At 35.8% G+C, this 23,945-nt stretch overlaps 1 protein-coding gene across 1 annotated transcript in view; it reads left to right on the forward strand.

Moving 5' to 3' along the window:
- Positions 1–2,040: 2,040 nt before the first annotated feature.
- The window catches only part of LOC129744852 (cyclin-dependent kinase 5 activator 1-like), a 184,496-nt gene continuing 162,591 nt past the window's right edge, over positions 2,041–23,945 (forward strand). Inside the window, exon 1 of the mRNA XM_055737592.1 lies at positions 2,041–4,128. Coding sequence (XP_055593567.1) covers positions 3,130–4,128 — 999 coding nt within the window. The 5' untranslated portion in view covers positions 2,041–3,129. The remainder of the gene's footprint in view (positions 4,129–23,945) is intronic.

Here is a 23,945-nt window from a genome sequence, read left to right on the forward strand (position 1 = left end):
TGGAGAAAACTTCCGACTTTCTGTGATTTTACCCAAAAATTCTGTGATGGTTTTCTGTGACGCTATTTCCTTCAATTTAATTGAAAATTCATGATGGGTTGGGTATTTTTTACATTTTAGTTGGGAAAAATCATTTAACATTACCAATCTCATCATTTTTTCTTAATTCAAAGTAAGAAATCTTAATTTTATACTGCCTTAAATAACAATAATTTTGGAAATCCATTCAAAATTCGAAAATTCCATGACATCTCTGGATATTTCAAAATTCTATGCTCTGTGACACAGATTCTGTGATGAAAATTTGCTCAAAATTCTGTGAAATTACAGATTTTTCTGTGATTTCGGCAACCTGATAAGGTTCAAAAAGATCAAATTAGAGGAGAAGCGACAGCGTGCAGCACTTAATCCCCTCACCTTCTCTCCCCCTCGCCCCACTCTACTTTATCAAACTAAACGAATTGATTGATTTTTTGAAAATTTGTAAAACATATCAGATGCAGATCAGTTGGGCTTATTCGTATGCTTGCACAACTTTTTTTTTTCAAGAAAAAATTTTTCGAAATGTATGGTAAGGGTTCACTTGATCCCTCTAGTCAAAAAACATGTTTATTTTCTTATACAATTTTTTCTTGATCATTGCTTAGCACGAAATTATTAATATCCATCCAATGACTACTATTTATCCCATAATTTCCTGATAAAAAGGACTCAAAAACGTGCTTTTATTTGAAAATTAGATAATTGCGCCTTTAAATATGCAATGAAAACAGGGTAGTGATAAACTTTCGGAATTTTTTTGTCTGTCACTAATAAACTGTTAAATAAAAACTAATATGGCAATAAAAATCAATTGAACTTCTATCTTCAGATTTTGCATGATTTTCTCCGAAGCTAAGGGCACCCTGATTAAAGGATTACGTTTCCTTTAATAAAGGATCAAGTCTCCTTTAACTTTCAAAATATCACATTTTTTTTAGTTCCACGAAAAAGCTTCTAGTTCATCTACGGGTCCAGGTTTCCATCTAACCTTTGCAGCATATAAACTTCAAATTACACGCTGTCGAAAAATGCAAAAGACGGCGATCTGTAATTTTTTTCTAAAACGTTATGAAGAAAAAAGGATCAAGTATCCCTATTCTCCCCTATATATTAAGTCCAACTCATCTCTATGTATAACTTAGATATTTCATTCGTAAATGACAGATTTTTGAAACCATATTTTTAAGGTTTTAATTTTCATTTATGCTACAAATAAACCATAAGAAACATCATGCTTCGGTTCAACGAAAGGATTAAACCTTTTCCTCCGAAACATGTTGGTAGTAAGCAACTCCGTGACTGACTTTTCCTAATGCTTCATCCTCAAACTCACCAAAAAAACATATTCACCACCACCAATTTTCACTTCCCCGATCCATTCGTCGGCTAATGTTGGGATGATGAAAACACGAAATCCTTTTCCCCTTTGTAGCAAACCACCAAATGTGGGTGGTGGGTGGTTCGCTGGTATGTCATGGTTCAATTCATCGCTCCCATTCACAGGCGCCCTCGCCCTCGTCCCTTCTTTTATGCTTTCCAGTTATTGACTGCTAGCGAGTGATAGTGGTAGTCGAACAAATGTGGGTGGGGGGTGGTTTCAGTTTGTTTGTTCCGCCGAATGTTTTGGAACTTTGGCAAGGAAACAAGTGCAAATGTGTCCGTGTTTTTGGTAGTGTTAGTGGTGCTACACCACGGAGTCCTGCTGGAAAGCCTTTGGTATTGGTCCTGTTTTGTCGAGAGTGCGCCGTCGCACTCGGGTGATCGATTTGGCGTTTGGCGATTCCTCGTTGTGTGGCTTTTGTGTCATCCATTCCAACCAGTATGCCTGCCAGGGGGTGGTTTGCGGACTTTGGGGTTGGAAAATCAGGACTTCTTTGCGAGTTTTCTTCGGGTGAGGTGCGGATTTTTGCGCTTGTCTTTGTGTGTTGGTCTCCTAGAGACACAGACCGAGGTGCTGAATCGAAATTCGACTTTTCGTCGTCATTTATGTCAGAACCAGTGTGCGGGAGACTTGGTCCTCCATATTTGCGTTTTGATATAACATCAAAAAGTAGTGTTCCGAGGTGGATTTTTTGGTAGTTTTTCCGGGTAAAGTGGTCGCTTACTTAAGGCTTAAGTAGTTTATCGTCGAGAATAAGTTCGCTAAAGGCAGCTAATTAAGTTTTCCGACGAGGAATGTACCGTAAAGGATAACTTTTCACCGATGGAAAAACTTTGACAAGCGATCCTAGTCCAAATAGGAGAGAGTGTCAGCTAGAGTGTGAAAGGGGGAGTGCAGAGAAAAATCCGCCCCAGAAAAATCGGTTCAATACTGTGTGTTTGGAAAACTAATCGAGGTGGAAAACTGTTGGAGACGATTATTGGGGAGTGTTGATGATTCATGGCGAGAAAATCCAATAGGAACCGAATAATTTCTTCAGCTGCGGGCCAATTGGGGCTCATTGTTGGTGGGAAAAGAAATTTTCGAATTTGGGAACACCGTAGTCGGACAGTGAAATATTTAGGAAGTGCGTGACTGTGTTGTCGTCATAATCATTTGGAGCCTTTTTGAGGGGTAGTGTGCGTTCAATTTCGGTGCTGTGTGCGTGTTTGCATGACTGAAAATTTGTGTTCTGTAATTTTTACGAGGCCCGCAGTTGCTTTACTGGGGTGACGAGTTCGAAAAGGTGGAATAATTGGTGGCTGATTAACGGTCGAATAACCGCTGATCCATTTGGAAACTATTGGTGAAGAAAGCTGGATCCATTCTGGTCCAAATAGTCTAGGAAAAGTCACAGGATGTTGGTGTTGTGACACGATTGTTTCGTGAATTTGGGGGTGGTACGAAAGTATGTTCGTGCGTGTGAAACTGTGACGAATACATACGAAACAAAGGATATACGGGAGCGCTCCTGTGCGAAAAGTTTGTGATTTGGATTCTGTTACATAAAAATTTTACGAAAAAGGATACAGGGCAGTTTCGCGATAGCTTGTTGTTCCTCGACCGTTTTCATCTACCGATTCCGAGTCTGAAATATTCAACAGCCCCTACTTGCAAAAGGTTTCCAAAAGCAGGAATAGCAGAAAATAACAGCAACAACAGCAAAAATGGGCACAGTACTAAGTTTTAGTCCCCGGGAGCGTCGACCCATTTATTCGACACACCATCACAGTGCTGGGACACTGTCCTCGTCGAATTCGGCCGATTTCCCACTGAACAACTACTCGTACGAGCAGTTGAACAACGTCAAGAACAGGGAAAACACCAAACCACCCAATCTGATCCAGGCGGTCCCGAACAACAATGCCATCAACAACAACAACAACAACAATGCGCTCAATTTGAGTGGCAAAGACGATGGCAAGAATAACAACAATTCGACCAGCGCAGGGGCATTGATGTTGCTCCAGCACCAGGCACAACACCAGGCCAACATCACCGGAAATGCCAACATCAACAGCATCAACAACAACATCAACAGCAACAACAACAGCAACAGCATACAGGAACGCAACAACAACAACAATAACAACAGCAGCAACACCGACAGTGCTCGAATCCTGTCTGAGAAGAATGCTCTAGAGAAGAATCTTAAGAAGCATTCGTTGTTCATCAATGCTTTGTCCTGGAAACGGCTGGCCGCCTCACACGGCAAGAAAAAGCTGGAGAATCAGAAGAACAAAGCCGCCAATCTGGGTTCCGGAATTCCGTTCCGGACTCCGCTCACCGACACGATCCACCCGATGGTGGACAAGAACAAGAATCTGCAGCAGTCGCAATCGTTCACCCAGCCCATTTCCGGCAGTCAGCAGCAGCTCGCAGCCCAGCAGCAGCAGCAAACCGTTTACTTCACCCCGGGGGGTCCGAAAGCCTTGCTAGCTCTGGACCTGGTTCGAGCCAACAACACAAATCCGCTTTCCCAGCCGGATAAGCTGGCTCCGAAGCTACCGCTGCAACTTCCTCTACCTTTGCAGCCGATTCTTAGTCAGCAGCAACAAGTGCAGCTCCAGCAGCAGCAGCAACAGCTGCAACAACAGCAACAGCATGGACAGTTGCCGCAGCAGCTGCAGCATCACGGTCACGGGCCGAGGAAAACTGTCATTCAGGTGAGTGGGAAAGCTTTTTGAAGTTTTAATTACCTGTCAAACGATGACGGAATCGGTTTCCCGAACCAGACTTCAAATTTACCGAGGACTTCAACCTTTGTGAAGAAACGTTATTCCTTTGTGTTGGAACATCTTTCATTCTCGATTTTCGTCTGGATCAATCTTTTTAATCAAATTTTCTATAAAAATTATACTATTTTTACACCTAAATACAAAAATTGATTTGGTTTTAAATGTTTCTGTCATTAGAAGAGGGTGCTATTTTCTGACCGTGAAGAAAACATGAAAAAAAATATTAGTACCGGTAACGACACCTAGTGGCTCTTAGTTAAGTTGAAATAATAATGGCGTTGAATCATTTGAAATCACGGTTGGTTCTTACACACGCTAGGAGTTCCAACCCGAACTCTGGTTCTCTGTGGTTCCAAGGGTGGTTCCAACTCCAAGTGACAAAAGATGGATTTAAAATTTGTTCCTCCGGCCTTATTGGAAAATTAAAACAATTTGATTGAAGCTATGAGCATAACTTGATTTCGAATTACCTTACCTTTATTGTTTATGATGTTCCGAGATTTGAAGAATAAACATAGATCTATTCTGTACTATTTCTGCAAGCGTTTATGAAAATTCTTCAGCTTTGTTTTTCATTTAGAAAATCAAATTTGACTAAAATAAAAAGGGATATTGATTTTCCAAAAAAAAAAAACAAAAAAGACCGGGAAATTTTGGAATTTCTCTTTCAAGTTGTTAAAAAAAGTCAAATGTAATTACTTGTTAAACATTTGATTGTACATTGTCATTTGTTGAAAAGAATTAGTTAACAGTTGAAAACCGTCCATAATCGGCTGTTTGCCGAAGCTTCCGTTTGAAATCGGAACAGGAGCATTGTTCGGCCTCCATGTCAACTTTGTGAATACATCTTTTGATTCCACTAATCCATTGTTTGCAGTTCTTGGCTCTCCAATTAGGCTGTAACAAATATTAATTTCTTCTTTTGTCACCCAACCCCCCCCCCCCCCCCTCTCCGAAATTTCCAAAAATCCCGAAGGGAGAAATAAATAAAGTTTGAGTAATTTATGTTGATTTCGAAAAAAAATCCAATATCTGAAAGATTACAAGACCAAGCAACAAATTTAAGAAAATGGGAGTTATTTCACCTTTTCTATTCTTGATTGGATGGAATTATTCGATAATAAATTACTTGATTACTAGGTTTTGTGCAATGATATAGTATGTAATTTTGTTGCATACAAGCTTCCGTGCAATTTATTCCAATTTATTTGTTTTTCGCGTTATTTTTTATTGTCCCCCCCCCCTCGCGATGTTCCAACTCCAAGTGACAAAAGAAGGATTTGAAATTTGTTCCAGCCTTATATTTGTACACCAATGAGCTCAAAGTTCCGAAAAATCTTCGATTGGGCGACACTGAGGCAAATTTGTCGGGTTGGATAAGAAAAAACTCTCTCGGAAATGGCGATGAACAGCATCACTTTCTGTTCAAACTTTCGTCGTCCAATACAAAACATTTTCCGGAATATTTTTTTTTATCATCCAGGCATTGGGATTTAAGAGTGGAAATCTGATCCTCAGTGTATTCTGGGCATTCTGGGGCTCTTGTCTTCTTTCGACACTGAATTCCAACTTTTTTCAATGTCTTGCCCGTGGGTTGGCTTAGTGAATCCTTGTTGTTGAAGGCACGAGATAAAGAACGAAGTCCGTTTGCGTCCATAATTTTCGCTAATCTGCCACTACGTTGCTTGCGACTCGCGACTGCAAGTTGCGAGTAGTTGTTTGGGATTTCAGAATATGTGAATCATCGGCATTTTGAGCGAATCTGGGCAAACACAAACAAAACAAAAAATACTACTGGCGAAAAGAGGAGAAGAAAAGCTAACACATACTCATTCTCATTTTTCTCTGAGCTCGTTTATGTTTGAGTATTGAGGCCTCGAAAAAAATCCAAAATTTTAGTTGCCACCCGTTACTTATGGATCAAGGTTTTAATTTTTTCTCGCTTCATGGGTTATACTCAAAACATAATCAAGTATGTACTCAAAACATGGCAAATGCAGACTGCTTTCAGACGCTTTGAGCAATCTTTTATATTTTTGGATTTAAACAGGGTTGAACAAGGAGTATTTTTTTTTTAATATATCGTCATAGAAATTTGGATTTTTTTAGGTTTCCTACGTATTTTGGTGCTCTATGAACAAAAATTCATTTTTTTTTTAAATATTTGTGGACACAACAGTCAATGCTTTTTACAGAATTAAAATCGGTTGAGAAATGAAGAAGTTACAAGGGGGTAAATAAAATGATGTGACGCAACGAAGACTGCCTAAGAAATTTCCCGTTCGTTTTACTATTCGCAATCGTATTTCGTCTTTCAGGCTTAAATTTTCTAGATACACAAATTGCATACTTTGGTTGTGTTAACTCTTTTATAATTTTCGGTAATTTTCAAGCCATTATATTTTTTTTATTAGGAAAGATAAGGGTATAATGGTCACCTTAAGGAAAACGCTTATATAATAATAGAAAACAGCTATAATATGTGAATTATATCATAGTTTCGTGTTCAGTCTTTTTCCTAATTGACTGAAACTTGAAAAAGTAGATTGAAACTTTTATGAAGAGATTAACCACCGTAATTTTTGTTTGTTACTTTGATTTATCGGCCTAGCGGTGAAAAGTGATGTCCTTTTTAGTAGGGACATCTAAAGATTATGAAATTTTTTTATATAGATGGATAGAAGGTTAGAAGAAATGAAAGATGGTGAAAATGAGCGGGTAGAATTTGTCTAGAAGCATTACCATCACATACCAAATTTTTGTTCCTCACGAGCCTACTACTATGAAGTGGTAGATACAGATAGAGTTGCATCTACCACCACACATTAGTAGGCTTAGCGTGGTCCGCCCCACAAGCGAGAACTTGTAGTGCGGACGAACAAAAAGATGGTATGTGATCGCTCAGATAAGCTCCCTTTAACTCAGAAACGCATCTATCGATGTTTAAGTCTTCTCAGTTTGTTATCTTCGCATTCGTTACATGCGGGGTTTGCATGCGAAACGGTACGGTCGATAGACTACGGTACGGTCGATAGACTGATAGTGGTTGGTCACTATCAGACTATCGACCGTACCGTTTCGCATGCAAATCCCGCATGTAACGAATGCGAAGATAACAAACTGAGAAGACTTAAACATCGATAGATGCGTTTCTGAGTTAAAGGGAGCTTATCTGAGCGATCACATACCATCTTTTTGTTCGTCCGCACTACAAGTTCTCGCTTGTGGGGCGGACCACGCTAAGCCTACTAATGTGTGGTGGTAGATGCAACTCTATCTGTATCTACCACTTCATAGTAGTAGGCTCGTGAGGAACAAAAATTTGGTATGTGATGGTAATGCTTCTAGACAAATTCTACCCGCTCATTTTCACCATCTTTCATTTCTTCTAACCTTCTATCCATCTATATAAAAAAATTTCATAATCTTTAGATGTCCCTACTAAAAAGGACATCACTTTTCACCGCTAGGCCGATAAATCAAAGTAACAAACGTAGATTAAAACGTTTGAAAAGGCGTATTAAAATTTTTTGCCGAAAGCTGAAAACCAGTCACTGTAGGCGCATAATGAGAACACCCCCCTCCCCCCCCTGGGGCAGTATGAGCATCAATAATCGGGGCACGATGAACGTTTTCCGCCGAGGAATTTAGCAGCGAATTCAACTCGATGAAGTCCACTGAATAATAGAACTACAGCTTGACTTGTTTCATCTGACTATTTGGCCTATGGGGTGATGGGCGCGCTCGCTATCCCAGTGTACGATTTCTCATGCGTTGAACAGAGAAAGCAATAGCCTTCACTCCAATTTCACTCCGATGAGCTGTTATTATAGAAATCTGTGTAAGTATAGGGGAGAGTGGGGATACTTGATCCCCTTTTCTTATTTTCACCATATCTTTTTGGAAACAATTAGCAACTCGCACTCTTTTACATTTTCTGACAGCGTGTGATTTCAAGTTTCTATGCTCCTAAAATAAGAACGATACTTGAATCCGTATATGAACTAGAAGCATTTTCGTGGGAGTAAAAAAATTGCGATATTTTTGAAGTTAAGGGAGACTTGATCCTTTATTCAGGAAGCCCTAATCCATGGAAAAAACTAACAAAACCCCAAGATAGAAAGTTAATTTACTATTTTGGTCATGTTTGTTCTCATTTCACAATCTATAATTGTCAGAAAAAAATTCTATAGCTTATTCTCAACCCTTATGAAATTGCATACTTACGGGCGCAATTTTTTAGAAACAAGAGAAAATCAATTAGGGGCCGTTCACATACCACGTGGACAACTTAGGGGGGGAGGGGGGGTATGGAAATGTCCACGCTTGTCCACGGAGAGGGGGGTAGGGGTTTGGGTCATGTCCACGTGGACATACTTACTTTCTCAATATTTTCTAAAGGTGAATAAATATTAAGATGTTTAAATCAAAATATTGAGATGGCATAGCTTTCCAGTTTAAGCTTAAACAATTAATAGCTACTTGAAAGCAAGTGATAAATATAATAATTAAGAAATTGAAAATTTTTAAATTTTTTTTATATCATGAAATTCTTAGGGGCCGTTCAGATACCACGTGGACAGAAAAATGAGATTTTTGACCCCCTCCTCCCCCTTCGGGGATAAGCGTGGACATTTGGAAAACCCCTACCCCCTCCCCGGATGTCCACGTGGACATATTTGAAAAAGTTTTTATTTTAAATACCTATAATTTGACAGTTGGAAAACACCACTTTTTTTCCTTTTTGTTACAGAAATGGCTGATATTGTAAAACCGAATAAAAATTTCCTGTTATATTAAAATTGAAAATTTTGAATTTATTGCTTTCAAGTAGCTACTTATTGTTTAAACTTAAACTGGAAAGGTATGCCATTTTAAGATTTTGATTTAAACATCTTAATATTTATTCACCTTTAGAAAATATTGAGAAAGTAAGTATGTCCACGCTTGTCCACGGAGGGGGAGGAGGGGGTCAAATATCTCATTTTTCTGTCCACGTGGTATCTGAACGGCCCCTTATTTTAGCCCTTTTATTCAGATAATTGATGGATGAATATAAGCTATTGGATAAATATTAGTAATCTCGTAAACAGCAATGACCACGATCCAATGAGAAGAAGAATATACCGGGATCATTTGTACCCATATATTAGGGATCAATTGTACCCAAAATCAACATTTTAGAAAACTTTCTCTTAAAAAAGTTGGGAGTTTTCCTTCGCTTTGAAAATATTGTATTTTGAAGTTCATTTCACACTCGAAAGATTGAGGTATTGTAATAAATATTTTTGTCATAATATTTCTATTTTAGGAACATTTTAAAATGATGGAAAAAGTTCTTCAAGTCACATTTTGTGAAATTTTTCAAACAAAGTTCAATAACCCAAAAACTTATTTTGTTAAAATTTTTTGAGCTTCAACCATTGCTGTTTTGTTCCATTTGGCACATTTTTTAAGAACATTTGATCTTTGTACGACATTCCAGTTTTGAGATATAGCTAAGGAATCAAGTATCCCCAGGGATCAAGTATCCTCATTCTCCCCTAAAGAGCAATCTTTATTCTTTTTAGCAGGCCCAGCCCTATTGGAAAATTGTCGGAGAGATAATCTGAGACCAAATCATCAGATGTAAACTAGTCAAGCTGTAGCTCTATAATTCAGTTGACTAGATCGAGTTGAATTCGCTGCTAGATTATAAGGCAGAAAACGCTCATCGTGCCCCAATTGATAGTGCTCTGTTCGCTCCGAGTCAACAAATTTAAGTTAAAAACGCGTTTTAAAATTAACTAAAGTGAAAAATCAAAAAAAATATGATAGTGAAAATTAAGAAACAATGTGTACATAATGTTGCAGTGCGTACATTATGGATCAAGTTGATTTAAATGTCATAAAAGCTTGTTTCGTGGTGCTCAAAAATTATAATATTTTCGTCACTTGAGAACCTAGCTTCTTTTTTTTCAACATTTATGTAAAGATGATAAAAAAGATTTCTTTTTTTGGTAAAAAATTAATATATAGGAAGTACGAAACGAATCCCCATGAAATTTTTTTTAAAGAAAATACGTACTTTTGTTGAAAAGAGGAGGGGGGTGTGCCCCGGGTGCTTGTTTTGCCCTTATCTCCCCTATGCGGGTAAAATGTTTGTCAAGATATTAGCTTTAACAAAACTAACGTTCAACAAAAAAAAAATCGATCACTATTAGAATAAGTTATTGCTAATAAACCGCACCTAACTTTTTAGTTGCGTCACATCAGGAACAAAATTTCGTTTAAACAAAATTGTGTGATGTGACGAAACGAAAGTGGATGGCTCGTAAAATAACAAAATTGAACACTGAAATTGAAAACCAAAAACTATAAGTTTTTTTTTGTTAATTCATGCAAAACGTTCTCCCAAAACTTCGTAAAATTCCGTTGTTAAACAGAGCAGAAATCTTCGATACCGTAAAGAATTTTGAAAACGCTGAAAAGACGCCTGATGTGACGCAACGGAGGAAAATCTAGTAAACCACTACATAAAAAAACTGTCATTGAATGCAAATTAAAGGTTAACTTGAGCAAAGCACGGCGATATATACATACATAGGTTGTCTGGTAAAATGAAAACAATTAAAAGTGAGCACAAAAATAATTACCAGAGTTTTTCAAATGATATCCAAATTGTACAGAAAAACTTCTTTTCCATGAGAAAAGGGGCGAGAGGAATGTGATACATTTGTGAATAAAGTAATGAAATATACCCAAGTAATATTTTAGGTTTTATAACAGGCTACTAGATCATGCTAAGGTTTCATAAGGGGCTTGAGGAGTCAGACAAAACTATCGGTGTTACTTTGGTATTCTGTTGAAAATCTTCTTCATTATCTTGAGTATTTGAATACACAATAATATAAATTAGAGAAATGTTGATTAACCTGTTAATCTTGAACACAGTTTTAAATATGAAAAATCATCATCAGAAAAATTTGGTATCTTTTTGCCCGAATAAAGGTATTGCAATGCCAAAATTCTAGTCCCACTTTCTATATACGGATGCCTCGATTATCTCAGGTGTAGGTTTCATTGAAACCTTAATGCTGCCTCGTTGGGCCAACCTCAAATTTAAAACCAGTTTTGAGGATTGTTTCCCATTTACCCGAAAACCATTGCCCAGAATGAATTTTTCCCAGAATGACAAATACCCGAAATCAAACCCCAGAATGAACCATTTCCCAGAAAAAAATTCCCCAGAATGCACCATTTACCAGAATTTTTTTCCCAGAATGGACCATTTCCCAGAATTTTTTTCCCCAGAATGGAACATCTCTCAGAATGGCACAAATCCCAGATTTTTCTTTAATTTAAATCATTTTCTTAAAGATTTGAAAAATTGAAGTGGTTGAAATTTAAGAGCAGTACTGTATACCCAAAGTTTAGATTCAGAGCGCGATACCATTGAACAAAATCAATCGAGATTGTCTGAAGCTAAATGTTTTGGGTAAATTTTTTTATTTTCATTTCATGTCCATGATAATTGTAATTTTTTTTTCAATAGTAAAACACGAATGACATGGAACTGTAATTAACAGAAAAAAATTTTCTCAAGAGTAGTTTCGAAAATTGTGATTTTTTTCGAATGGTTGCTTTTCTAATTATTTGAGTGATCATAATACTTTTTTTGTTTTATTTTTGTTTTATTATATGCTGTCATTTTTGTGCCGTTGGCTCAATTTGGTCACATTTAGCTATCGATTCAGGCATCAAAGTCTGTTCGGGATGGCCACGTGTCGTATTTACGATCTGAAAATCTTGAATTTAGAAATTAGTGAGTCACCGGATCAAATCACAGGATTTTGCTCCCCTTTGTGGCAAGTTAAAGACTCTATTAAGTGTTGTGAGCCTACTTGGTTGAATAATTCTACTGAATTCAAAGCAATCAAAAGTTTCTTTTTAATTCAACGTATAAGAAAAATTCAGGAAAAGATGTTACCGTGGTTAAATTAAAGAAAGGGAATCTTAAGATTGTTTTGATTCAGTAAAAAGGGAAGAATAGGTGCAAACATTTTAATTTTTTTGGTACATTTCCCCCCCCCCCCCCTTTTTCCTTCCAACTGGAATGTTTTAAACGCCCTTTTTCAAAACGAGCCCAAATGAATCTTATATTTGGGATATAAAAAAGTGCACAATTTTCTTGTTTTGATAACTTTGGAATCCGTGGATGAAAATGGCTCATATTTTCAGTGAAACTGGCTTATAAAGTCATGCTTATATGTACAAAACTTTGTGGCTATCTGTCTTTTTGGTTTTATTTGTGGTTTTTGCGATATAGCGTCTATGAATAAGTTCAATGATCAAAATTTGACACGCGTTCAAATCGGTGTAAGAAACAGTTTTTAGAAAAAATCTTTATAACTTTTCAAAACACGTCTTTTCAACACATTTACAAAGTTTCAGGAAAATTGTACTGCTGAAAGTACTTTCGGCCAGGTTAAGTTTCTTGATATTTTTGATTGGTTAAAGTAAAATTCAAGCGACTTACTTAATCACTTTCCGCAAGTTTCATTTCCCGGGCTTTTTTGAAGAAAAAATATCAACTTTGCAGGTTTTCCAAGTCTTCCCAGATTCCCAGTGAATAACAGAAGGGTGACATTCTTTAATCCCCTCGTTGTCTATTGTTCATAGCTATTTAACGCATTAAAAATGGTTTAAATCTGTAATTTTTCGATTAAATTTTAAATCTGATCGAGATGCGTGTGATATTTACGCAAAGTGTTTGGAATAAATCATAATGCATCCTTAAAAAGTCCTCAACGAAAGAAATCAAGCGGTATTTAAAACAGCTGTTGTTGTCCCTTAAAAACTTTGCATTTAAGCTTCTTATGGGCTTTGTGATTTTATTTCATACCAATGTCTATTCATACCAATGTCTGGCACGAAAAAGCTAATCGTTCATTAGTCCCTTAATTTTTTAAGCATGGTATTTTCTCATTAAATTTTTGGTGAACAAAAGGATAGTAAAATTTCACCACCTGATGGAAAACTGCCTTTTTGCATGACAAATTTTTCTTGGTGGAGATTGTTCATCCTTGAGTTTATCAAAAATTTGGAGAAAATAAACTTGCTAACAAAGACTTCGCAGACTTATTTGTACTGCCTTCATCAAGCCATTTCCAGTTATTTCAAACCATGCTGTAATACCAAATTAAGTAAGATTCACTTGAAAATGGTTCGATTTATGGCTTTATGGCTTCATGGCTTTATAAGCAGAAGCACACTTTTGTGGGAAATTTTGTTTCGCAGACTTATGAGTTCTGCCTTATTTTACTTTAAAAGTGCTTATTTATGGTAAATTCAGTATAGGACTTACCACTCTTTCAGATAGGAAAGGTTTTTACCGAATTAAAATTTTGTTCTTGGCCCAAAAGATATAACTGAAGTTCCAAATACAACTGGTATGGTACTGCCATTCGCTAAGTTTTATTTATTTCCAGTGTTTCGCCTTTTTTTTTTAATGAAAACAAATTTTTTAGTTTGCACAAAAAACATTTGCTTCTTGAAAAAAAAATCTATATTGGTACAGACAACTAGCGTTACATTTGAATAGTTTTTTTTGACTAAAAAGCATGCACCTTTTCGATACCGCCAGTTTTTATTTCAACATTAAACTCACTGCCAATCGAATCGTGACTGTGATTTGCATAAATCAATCAGTCTTCGTGACAGGCAAAAGCGTATACGCACGACGACCCAATCAATGCGGTAAGGGGTCGTCTACGAATTTATATTCGTCATCTATCAAACACTTCATACCGAAAGTAGAGGAAAAAGGCTCTGTGCTCGATACTTACTGCTAAACTGTCTGGTCTAGCCTCAAATCTATAGGTACAAAACTAGCACCATTCGATGTGCAAATGGGTTTCTTCAAGAAGGCCATCACCATTCGCACTTTGCCAGCATTTCCTTTTCACAGTATTTAGACTTACGAGTTTCCAGGTGCAAAGGAAGTAAAAGTCTATTTCTCGCTCTAGCCTTTTATTGCTTCATTGTTGATTATTCCACATCCGGTATGTTCCTCACTCACACACAACACTACAGGAGCCGGATTCAGTTTCTATTTCAATCAACCGGTGAAGCATGTGCCTAGCCTGCCTACGTACAAACGTTGAAGTGGATATTGTGTGGTTTTCCGTGTGGGTGGGCGGATGGTTGGATCGATCTGATGGATGGAAGGGTGAAAGGGTCTGACGTTTCGATGCCAAACAGGATATCAAACTCGTAAAACTCGTCATCCTTCAGAAGTCCCAAGTCAATGGCGGCTCCAAGCTGAGAGATGAAATGAAGGTGTAGATATGTTTGCATTGGCAACGTTAGGACGGCAATAACTAACTAGGTGGGTGCTAGCCGAAGGCTTCGGAAGTAGCACAAATGCGACCTCTAGGCCATGGCTCCCATTGATATACACGGTTAGCAACTGCTTTTTGTCAAGGTAACAACAGGACTTGATTGTTGCTGTCTGGCAACTTATGTTATGAAATTGTAAAGTTTCGAAACCCTTGTAATGGAAATAAAATAAAAGTATCAGACTATTTCTCTCCAAACTTTGGAGCCGAATCTGTTTTCGGGTAAACGCGCTTCAAAGCTTTCGTTTGGCCCGTTTTTCATGTATTTTTCGCGAAGTTGTAGTTTTCGGTGGTTTTCGTTCGATCAGAAAATTATGAAAACACAATTCTTTAAATCTGAAGAGTTAACCAGATAAAGATTTAGATCAGGTGATTTTTTGGAAATTCAGGTAAACTTTACCTTACTGTGAGGTGAGTTTCACCTCGAAGAGGTAGAGGTTACCTTTTTTTCTTCCACGACCGTTCTCCTAGCTATCTCGGTAAATTTTACCTTTTCCTCATTTTCCGTGGAGATAACGCTTTTTTCTTGGGATTTTCAACACACACATTTGGCGCAATCCCTTATCGTGTAGTTTTTATCCGTTATCGGAAAAGACTGGGTTAACTCCTTTTTCATGTGAAGCCCCTTTACCCTGTTTTGTAGGATTTAGTTATAGATCGGAATGGATGAAGGGTTGACATTTTAAACAACTCTGATTTTATTATGATTATAATTTTTTTTTTTTTCAAGGAATTTAACAGCAAGCTGTCATTCTTCCCAACACCCTGTGATTTTATTAGGAGAAAATTCGTTCTTAAATACTATCTTATTCTAAGTCATGGCATGCTGAGGTTGTCTGTCGTTATCCGGAACTGCGTGTTCAACATTTTTTTGTTTTTGATGTTTTTTTCGAGCAAAAACAGACATTTCCGTAAAATACCCCCAGCCAAACGCCAGAAACTGTGCGTTATTGGTGATAAGCCGTGCAGAAAGACTATGACATGAAGCCCTCGTTTTCCATCTGCCTCAGATGCATGCGAAAATCTCGAAAACTAATCCTAAGTACAGGATTCTGCTTCAATTTCTCAAAATTTTCTCATTTGTTGGCAGAAATTCAATTCTGAATATTAAATTTCAAATGAGTTCAAACCCATTTCGGAGGTTCTGGTTTCATATTATTATCTCTTTCATTGAAAATTGGATTTCGTGCAATGTTTTGCAGTCGCAGTTAGCCGTACAAAGTTGACTGAAAAGAGGTTAGCGTGTAGAGCTCCGACAGATTGCATGTCATGAGTGCGCAGTCCAATTTAGTGCGCTGCGATTAATACTAAAATAAAATTTAATCCTCTATTTTTGGATTTAGTATTCTGTATCATGTTCAAGTTCCTTGATTTTCAGTTTTAATCATCATTAGAAAGAAGTAATAAAAAGGTGTTTAGAAATCCTGGTTCAAATTTGATTTTGCATTTCATTCAAAATTTGATTCATGATTTCAAAAACTCACGTGTATTTCCAATACTTAGAAAATAACTTTCTAAGTATGAATAAAAGAATATTAGAAATCATCCTGAGTTTTGTTTTGTATTCAGATTCGAAGTTTTTCTAACTTGACCCTTCGTTTCATAAATTTGAAACAATTGTTTGACTGATAAAAAAAATCAATGGAAAATCTTAAACATTTTGGAATTTTATACCAAACATTTTGATAATTTAAACTCTTCAAACTCTTTCCTTCAACAGGGATCACGTTTAGGAAAAAGAGCTAGTTTATCAAGGAAGAAATTTGGATCTTATTGATTTGCCTTCAATATTTTACTCGATCCATTTTTATTGGACGTTTATGAAATGCCTCATAGAAATAGAAGTTTCCTTAGGAAATGTCTAGGAGCGTAGGAGGTGATCGCACTATTTACCAAAATGGATAATGATCTCTACCTTTCACCAACTAACACAACCCTTCCTTGGATAATTGAATTTCGATTCGCAGATGTACAGACGGTTTCCATAGTTTGTGATACTAGCTTATGTCTGGCTCTGACAATTTCAAAAAAAACTTTGGAGTGCAAGAGCGAGAGGTTGCTAGTTAAACTTAAAGAGTAGGGGAAAGGTTTCCTAAATGGGCCTATCGGGTTAAATGCGCCTACGGCCATTTGACGAAATGGCTGACAAGACAACATATGTAATCAAGGAATTTTGAGGGTAATACGCTTTGAATATAAGGCAAAAAAGAATTTTATGAATTTACCAACTCAAAAAAAATTAAAAATTCATACAAGATTTTGATACCTTTTGATGTAATATTTCGACTTTTAAAAATTATACGTAAAGAAGCTCAAAACAAAAAGTTGTGTGGTTTTTGTTTTTTATTCAAATGAACCTTGGAAGTAAAACAAATTTAAGTTTTTATGATGGTTTCATAATGATTTGAAAGTGGAGTATGAGAGTGTTTTTGTATGCCCCCATCATGTTTGTAAAATGCCGCTATGCTAACAAAACAGATTAAATAGAATAAATCTATGACTTTTATCATTAAAACTTCAAATATAAGCTCTAATGAACATCTTTAGTGAGAACTAAAGATCTCAAAACAGATTTGATAAAGTTTTTCTTATGGATGAATTCCCTCTATAGTATGGCAACCCAAACTTAATAAAAGAAATGGAATTTAAACAGCACTGTTGTATGAAAATATCAGTTTCTATTATTTCCAAAGAAATTTTACGGAAATATTTCCAAAAAACAGAAATTTCGCCTAAAACATAAATATTCAGATAGAATAAAATTGATTTCTCAAAAACTGAAGGAGATTTCTGAATTCTGAATCTGAATTCTGAATTCTGAATCTGAATTCTGAATCTGAATTCTGAATCTGAATTCTGAATCTGAATTCTGAATCTGAATTCTGAATCTGAATTCTGAATCTGAATTCTGAATCTGAATTCTGAATTTGAATTCTGAATCTGAATTCTGAATCTGAATTCTGAATCTGAATTCTGAATCTGAATTCTGAATCTGAATTCTGAATCTGAATTCTGAATCTGAATTCTGAATCCGAATTCTGAATCTGAATTCTGAATCTGAATTCTGAATCTGAATTCTGAATCTGAATTCTGAATCTGAATTCTGAATCTGAATTCTGAATCTGAATTCTGAATCTGAATTCTGAATCTGAATTCTGAATCTGAATTCTGAATCTGAATTCTGAATCTGAATTCTGAATCTGAATTCTGAATCTGAATTCTGAATCTGAATTCTGAATCTGAATTCTGAATCTGAATTCTGAATCTGAATTCTGAATCTGAATTCTGAATCTGAATTCTGAATCTGAATTCTGAATCTGAATTCTGAATCTGAATTCTGAATCTGAATTCTGAATCTGAATTCTGAATCTGAATTCTGAATCTGAATTCTGAATCTGAATTCTGAATCTGAATTCTGAATCTGAATTCTGAATCTGAATTCTGAATCTGAATTCTGAATCTGAATTCTGAATCTGAATTCTGAATCTGAATTCTGAATCTGAATTCTGAATCTGAATTCTGAATCTGAATTCTGAATCTGAATTCTGAATCTGAATTCTGAATCTGAATTCTGAATCTGAATTCTGAATCTGAATTCTGAATCTGAATTCTGAATCTGAATTCTGAATCTGAATTCTGAATCTGAATTCTGAATCTGAATTCTGAATCTGAATTCTGAATCTGAATTCTGAATCTGAATTCTGAATCTGAATTCTGAATCTGAATTCTGAATCTGAATTCTGAATCTGAATTCTGAATCTGAATTCTGAATCTGAATTCTGAATCTGAATTCTGAATCTGAATTCTGAATCTGAATTCTGAATCTGAATTCTGAATCTGAATTCTGAATCTGAATTCTGAATCTGAATTCTGAATCTGAATTCTGAATCTGAATTCTGAATCTGAATTCTGAATCTGAATTCTGAATCTGAATTCTGAATCTGAATTCTGAATCTGAATTCTGAATCTGAATTCTGAATCTGAATTCTGAATCTGAATTCTGAATCTGAATTCTGAATCTGAATTCTGAATCTGAATTCTGAATCTGAATTCTGAATCTGAATTCTGAATCTGAATTCTGAATCTGAATTCTGAATCTGAATTCTGAATCTGAATTCTGAATCTGAATTCTGAATCTGAATTCTGAATCTGAATTCTGAATCTGAATTCTGAATTGGAATTCTGAATCTGAATTCTGAATCTGAATTCTGAATCTGAATTCTGAATCTGAATTCTGAATCTGAATTCTGAATCTGAATTCTGAATCTGAATTCTGAATCTGAATTCTGAATCTGAATTCTGAATCTGAATTCTGAATCTGAATTCTGAATCTGAATTCTGAATCTGAATTCTGAATCTGAATTCTGAATCTGAATTCTGAATCTGAATTCTGAATCTGAATTCTGAATCTGAATTCTGAATCTGAATTCTGAATCTGAATTCTGAATCTGAATTCTGAATCTGAATTCTGAATCTGAATTCTGAATCTGAATTCTGAATCTGAATTCTGAATCTGAATTCTGAATCTGAATTCTGAATCTGAATTCTGAATCTGAATTCTGAATCTGAATTCTGAATCTGAATTCTGAATCTGAATTCTTAATCTGAATTCTGAATCTGAATTCTGAATCTGAATTCTCTACCATATCTACCATATTTTTGAACAATTTGAAATATTTTAACCATCTTTGAAAGTAAGTTTCTATTTAGCTTTCATTATACAAATGTTGTTAACCATTACAAAGATTTCAGGGCATATAAATACCATAGAAAAAAATCAGTCGCCTAATCCTCCCCCCTCATGTTCTTCCAACGGCCCTACACAGATAGTCCATTAGACTGAGTCGATTTGGGGTCTTTTTGAATTTCTCAAACCCTGGGGTCTAAAAAGCTTCGTTTTGGTTCAAAACTCATCCATGATTTTTTGCAGAATTTTTAAGCAACGTTTACATGAGTAAATTTGAACTTTTAGGTTTGTATGAGAAAATTGAATACTTTGAACTGAAAAATCAATGTAGTTTTTGTTTCTTCTGTGGAACCGAGCCAGCTAATGGTTTAGGTGCCAATTTATAAATTCTTTCAAGGGAATTTTTCGCTGAACAACTTTGTTCAAGACCGTACCTTCGTATCTTATTAGGCAAAAAAGTTATTAGCTGTTTAAGAGAGGTATGCCTTTTGGCATCGATCAACTATAAATTCAATTGACATCACTGCTGGGTGCCTAGCGAGGTATTGCATGACTCCTTTGCATGGAGCATTCACGATGCCCCAGCAGTGATGTCAATTGAATTTATAGATTTTCAATGCCAAAAGACATACCCCTGTTAAACCGTTAATAACTTTTTTGCCTAATAAGATAGGAAGTTACAGTCTTCTACAAAGATGTTCAGCGGAAAATTTCCTTGAGAGAATTTATAAATTGGCACCAAACCCATTAGCTGGCTCGGTTCCACAGAAGAAACAAAAATGATGTTGTTTTTTCAGCACAAAATATTCAATTTTCCCATACAAACAAAAAAGTTCAAATTTACTCATGTAAACGTTACTTAAAAATTCTGCAAAAAATCATGGATGAGTTTTGAAAAAATACGAAGCTTTTAAAACCCCAGGGTTTGAGAAATTCAAAAATGACCCCAAATCGACTCAGTCTAATGGTCCATCTCACAGACGGCGATATTTTTTTTTATATTTTCTGTTTCTGTGATAAATTATCCGGTATGTTGAAAATCCCATAAAATGTTTTTCTTTTTGGCTTGAATGTTTGTAAGCAAATCATTTTGCAACCTCTTCTTTGGGTGTAGGCGAATTCAGACACTTGATAACCATTTTTTCTGGGTTATAACAGGACAAACACTTTAAGCCTTCGTTTTTCATCGAAACACATCAGCAGATTCGGAATTGTATTTTTAACTAGAAAAAACAAAGTTCATGTTTATTTTGATAAAATTTGCTCAAAAAATATCCAGATAACCGGGCAATCTGGCTTGAATAATTTATTTCTTATATACCTACCAGTCTTCATAACTGAAAAAAAAATCACAAAAATTAAAAAAAAAAACCTTTGAGTGATTGATACGATACCTTTGAGTAGGGTGCAACATTTTGTAACGCGTCATGCTCAGTGTAATTTCATGCTGCTTTTCATTTGTCCTTTATTTCAACCATGACTAGAAAATGTTTGGGGTAGGACTTTTATCTCACCCTTTTTTTTAAGGCAGACTCCATACTATCCTTGAAACCGAAAAAACACTGTTTGTTCTTTTTTTTTTATTTCAAAGTAGTCGAAGATTCCTTTGAATTCAGCTACAGTACTGTAGCTGAATTCAAAGGAATCTTCGACTACTTTGAAATAATAGTTTCATTCAGCTAAGAGGTTCTTCAAACCTTTGATTATTACTGTTTGTTCGCCATTCAAAATCTAGAATTGATGGGAAAACATATTTTTCAACCAGTAGTGTGGTGGTTCAAAGTTTAGAAATTTCCACGAACCGCCCCAGATCGAAGTGATAGATCTTTCGGCGTGTCAGCGCGTGACAGTTTCCATGGCATGGAAGCCTCGCCGAGGAAGCCCCAGCAGGAATTCAATTTACGATATTTTAACAATCGAAGCTCCAGCGCTTTCGAAAATTTACTGCGTGCACGTGATTTTGCTCCATCAGCGATACCATATCACACATCTATGTAGGTAGATATATGTAGCAACCCATCGACCGAATTGAGGTTGCTTTTCACAAGCTATCCAGATCCCTCATTTGCATATTACAGACATGGCGATGGTCCGTCGTCCTCTTGCTTGCAGTTTGATGCCAGACGGTACCAATTTGGGCTCCCTCTTTTTCGACGAATGGTGGAAAAATGGGCGACTGATGGGGTGGCAATTTAGTTACCCCCACCTCAAACACTTTCGTTCGATGAAGCAATGTTTTCATTTTGATCTGTGTGTTTGTTTTTTATCACCAACACTCACCCGTCACGCGCTTCTATAGAGGGCTATAGAGGGCTACTCTTAAAGTCCTGAAATCTTGTCGAGGCATAAAATTGTAAAGAGTGCTAGAAGTCCGTCGACAGCACCCTCACCTCGCAAGATTTGTTGTAAAGTTACCAAAAGGACGATTATTGACATCGCGCCCAACCATGAGAAGGTAACAGCAGCAGGAGACATTACTGCGCAGGTGTTTATTTATGTCTATAAATAAATCCTCGTTGTTGAATGACGCTTGGATCTGTATCGTAGTAATGGACGAACAGACTGACGACGATTTGATGGTGTAAGTGTGTGTGTGTGTGTGGGTGTAATTTAGAGTCCTTTAGTAATGAGCTGCCTGGCCGTTCCTGACCATCGGAATTCATCTATGATGACCAGGGTATTTTTTCCACGGAATTTTGTTTTTAATAACATCAAATGGGATTGAAAAGGTTCGAAATTAATTTCAGTTTTCTGATTAAAATCGGGTTATGACGAGATGGAAAAAAGAAATTACAACACAAAGAAACAGCATTTTGCATCAGATTTTGTCTATCATTTCTAGTTTCTGTTACTATAAAATCACCAATTTAAAGTGAAATCATTGATTGATATGTGAAGAAAAACACTTACACAACTACTTACATTATAAAACTGATCTCAAATCATTTTATTTCTTCAATCAAAAGTTGAAAAATAGAGTTCAATATTGTGTTTAGATAATCTAGTAAAATAAACAAAATTTCATGGTTGTATTATAAAATTATATAACAACTAGCTTTTCCTTGCGTGCGATACAACATATTTATTGAAAAAAAATTGAAAATTATATTTAAAAGATAGAATTATCTTTAAACCCCTCGCGTTCTCCCCTTAATAAGACTTTATTTTCCATGATAATAAACGTGAGTGAGTGACTTTATATTTTTTTAACATACCATGTCGTTACTCGTCATTAACGATACAAACCAGATGATCACGTTCCAAACTGCATTTTTCAATTGCTCCGGGCTATTCGTTTTACATGGTGTTTTTTTTTATCTTTATAAATGAACTTTATTTATCTTCATCAGATCCTCTAACATCTCAAAATCTGAGTTCATCTCATGCGTTAATTTTTTAACAAAATTCAAATACCACTTTAAAAACATTATTTTTGTACCATTTGAGTATTCATTAGACTGCCCTAAATATGTATGGGAAATTTCAAGCTTGTGAAAAGTTATGCGCTGCAGGCTTAAATGATCCTAGTCCTAGTACAAGATCTCATGTCAAATTTGAGCCAGATCGGATCACGGGAAAGGGTCGCTCAACGACTCTTAAGTTTGTATGGGATTTTGAGACATTTTGTTCGGGAGGAACATGCAAAGCCAGTTTTTCATGAATAACTTTGGTCCCCTTCGGTCGATTTCTTTTGAAAATGGTTTTTCTTAAAGTCTAGACTATAACAAATATTTCATCCCAAGATTGCATTTCGATTCGACTTATGATTAAAAATGTTATTTAACTTCTAAAATGCGGTAACTTTTTTCAGGGTGATATTAATAGTGTAAATATCACCCTTAAAAAAGATAACTATTTTTTGAAGCTTAATAACTTTTTTATCTAAACTCGAATCGAAATGCAGAAATATTTGTCATAGTTTAAGCTTTGAGAAAAACCGTTTTTAAAAGAAATCGGCCGAAAGGGAATAAAGTTATTCATGAAAAACTGGATACTCATGTTTCTCCCGAACAAAATTTCCCAAAATCGTATACAAACTTTAGGCTCGTTGAGCGACCCCTTCCCGTGATCCGATCTGGCCCAAATTTAGCATGAGACTTTTTACTAGGCCTAGGATCAATTAAAGCCTGCAGCACATAATTTTTTCCAAATGTCGGCTCATTTGGGGTACTCTAGTATTCATTTTAAAGTTCTTTTAAATGAATATTTTTTTCGTATTAGGCCAAAGTTTTTGGTAATGTTCACTTCTGAAATGTTTTAAATGGTAATATGTATGACTAAGTCTTAAGTAACAAAAAAGAAAAAATATTTTCTTCGGTGTATTAATGTTATAATCTGCTCATAAGTCTGGAAGAGGATTATTTGATTTGAACATAGAAATACTTAATTCCAGAAAACCTTCAATTTGAAAACAAACTTATTCTATGCTTTAATCAAATAATCTGAATATTACAAACTCTTGAGAAAATTAACAGATATCAACCATCGATGAAAATAAATAGAATTTTCAAAAGTAAATGTAAGCGATTGAAATTTTGCTATTTAAAATGCTTGCAAACTCGATCCAATTTTTAAATTTTAGTTTAAAATGTGATTTTATTTAAAACTAGCTGACCCGGTAAACTTCGTTTTACCTTCAAAAGTATAAATCGTAATAAATGTTTAATTTCATCTACACG

Source organism: Uranotaenia lowii, chromosome 2 (assembly GCF_029784155.1).
Source record: "Uranotaenia lowii strain MFRU-FL chromosome 2, ASM2978415v1, whole genome shotgun sequence".
NCBI lineage: Eukaryota > Metazoa > Arthropoda > Insecta > Diptera > Culicidae > Uranotaenia > Uranotaenia lowii.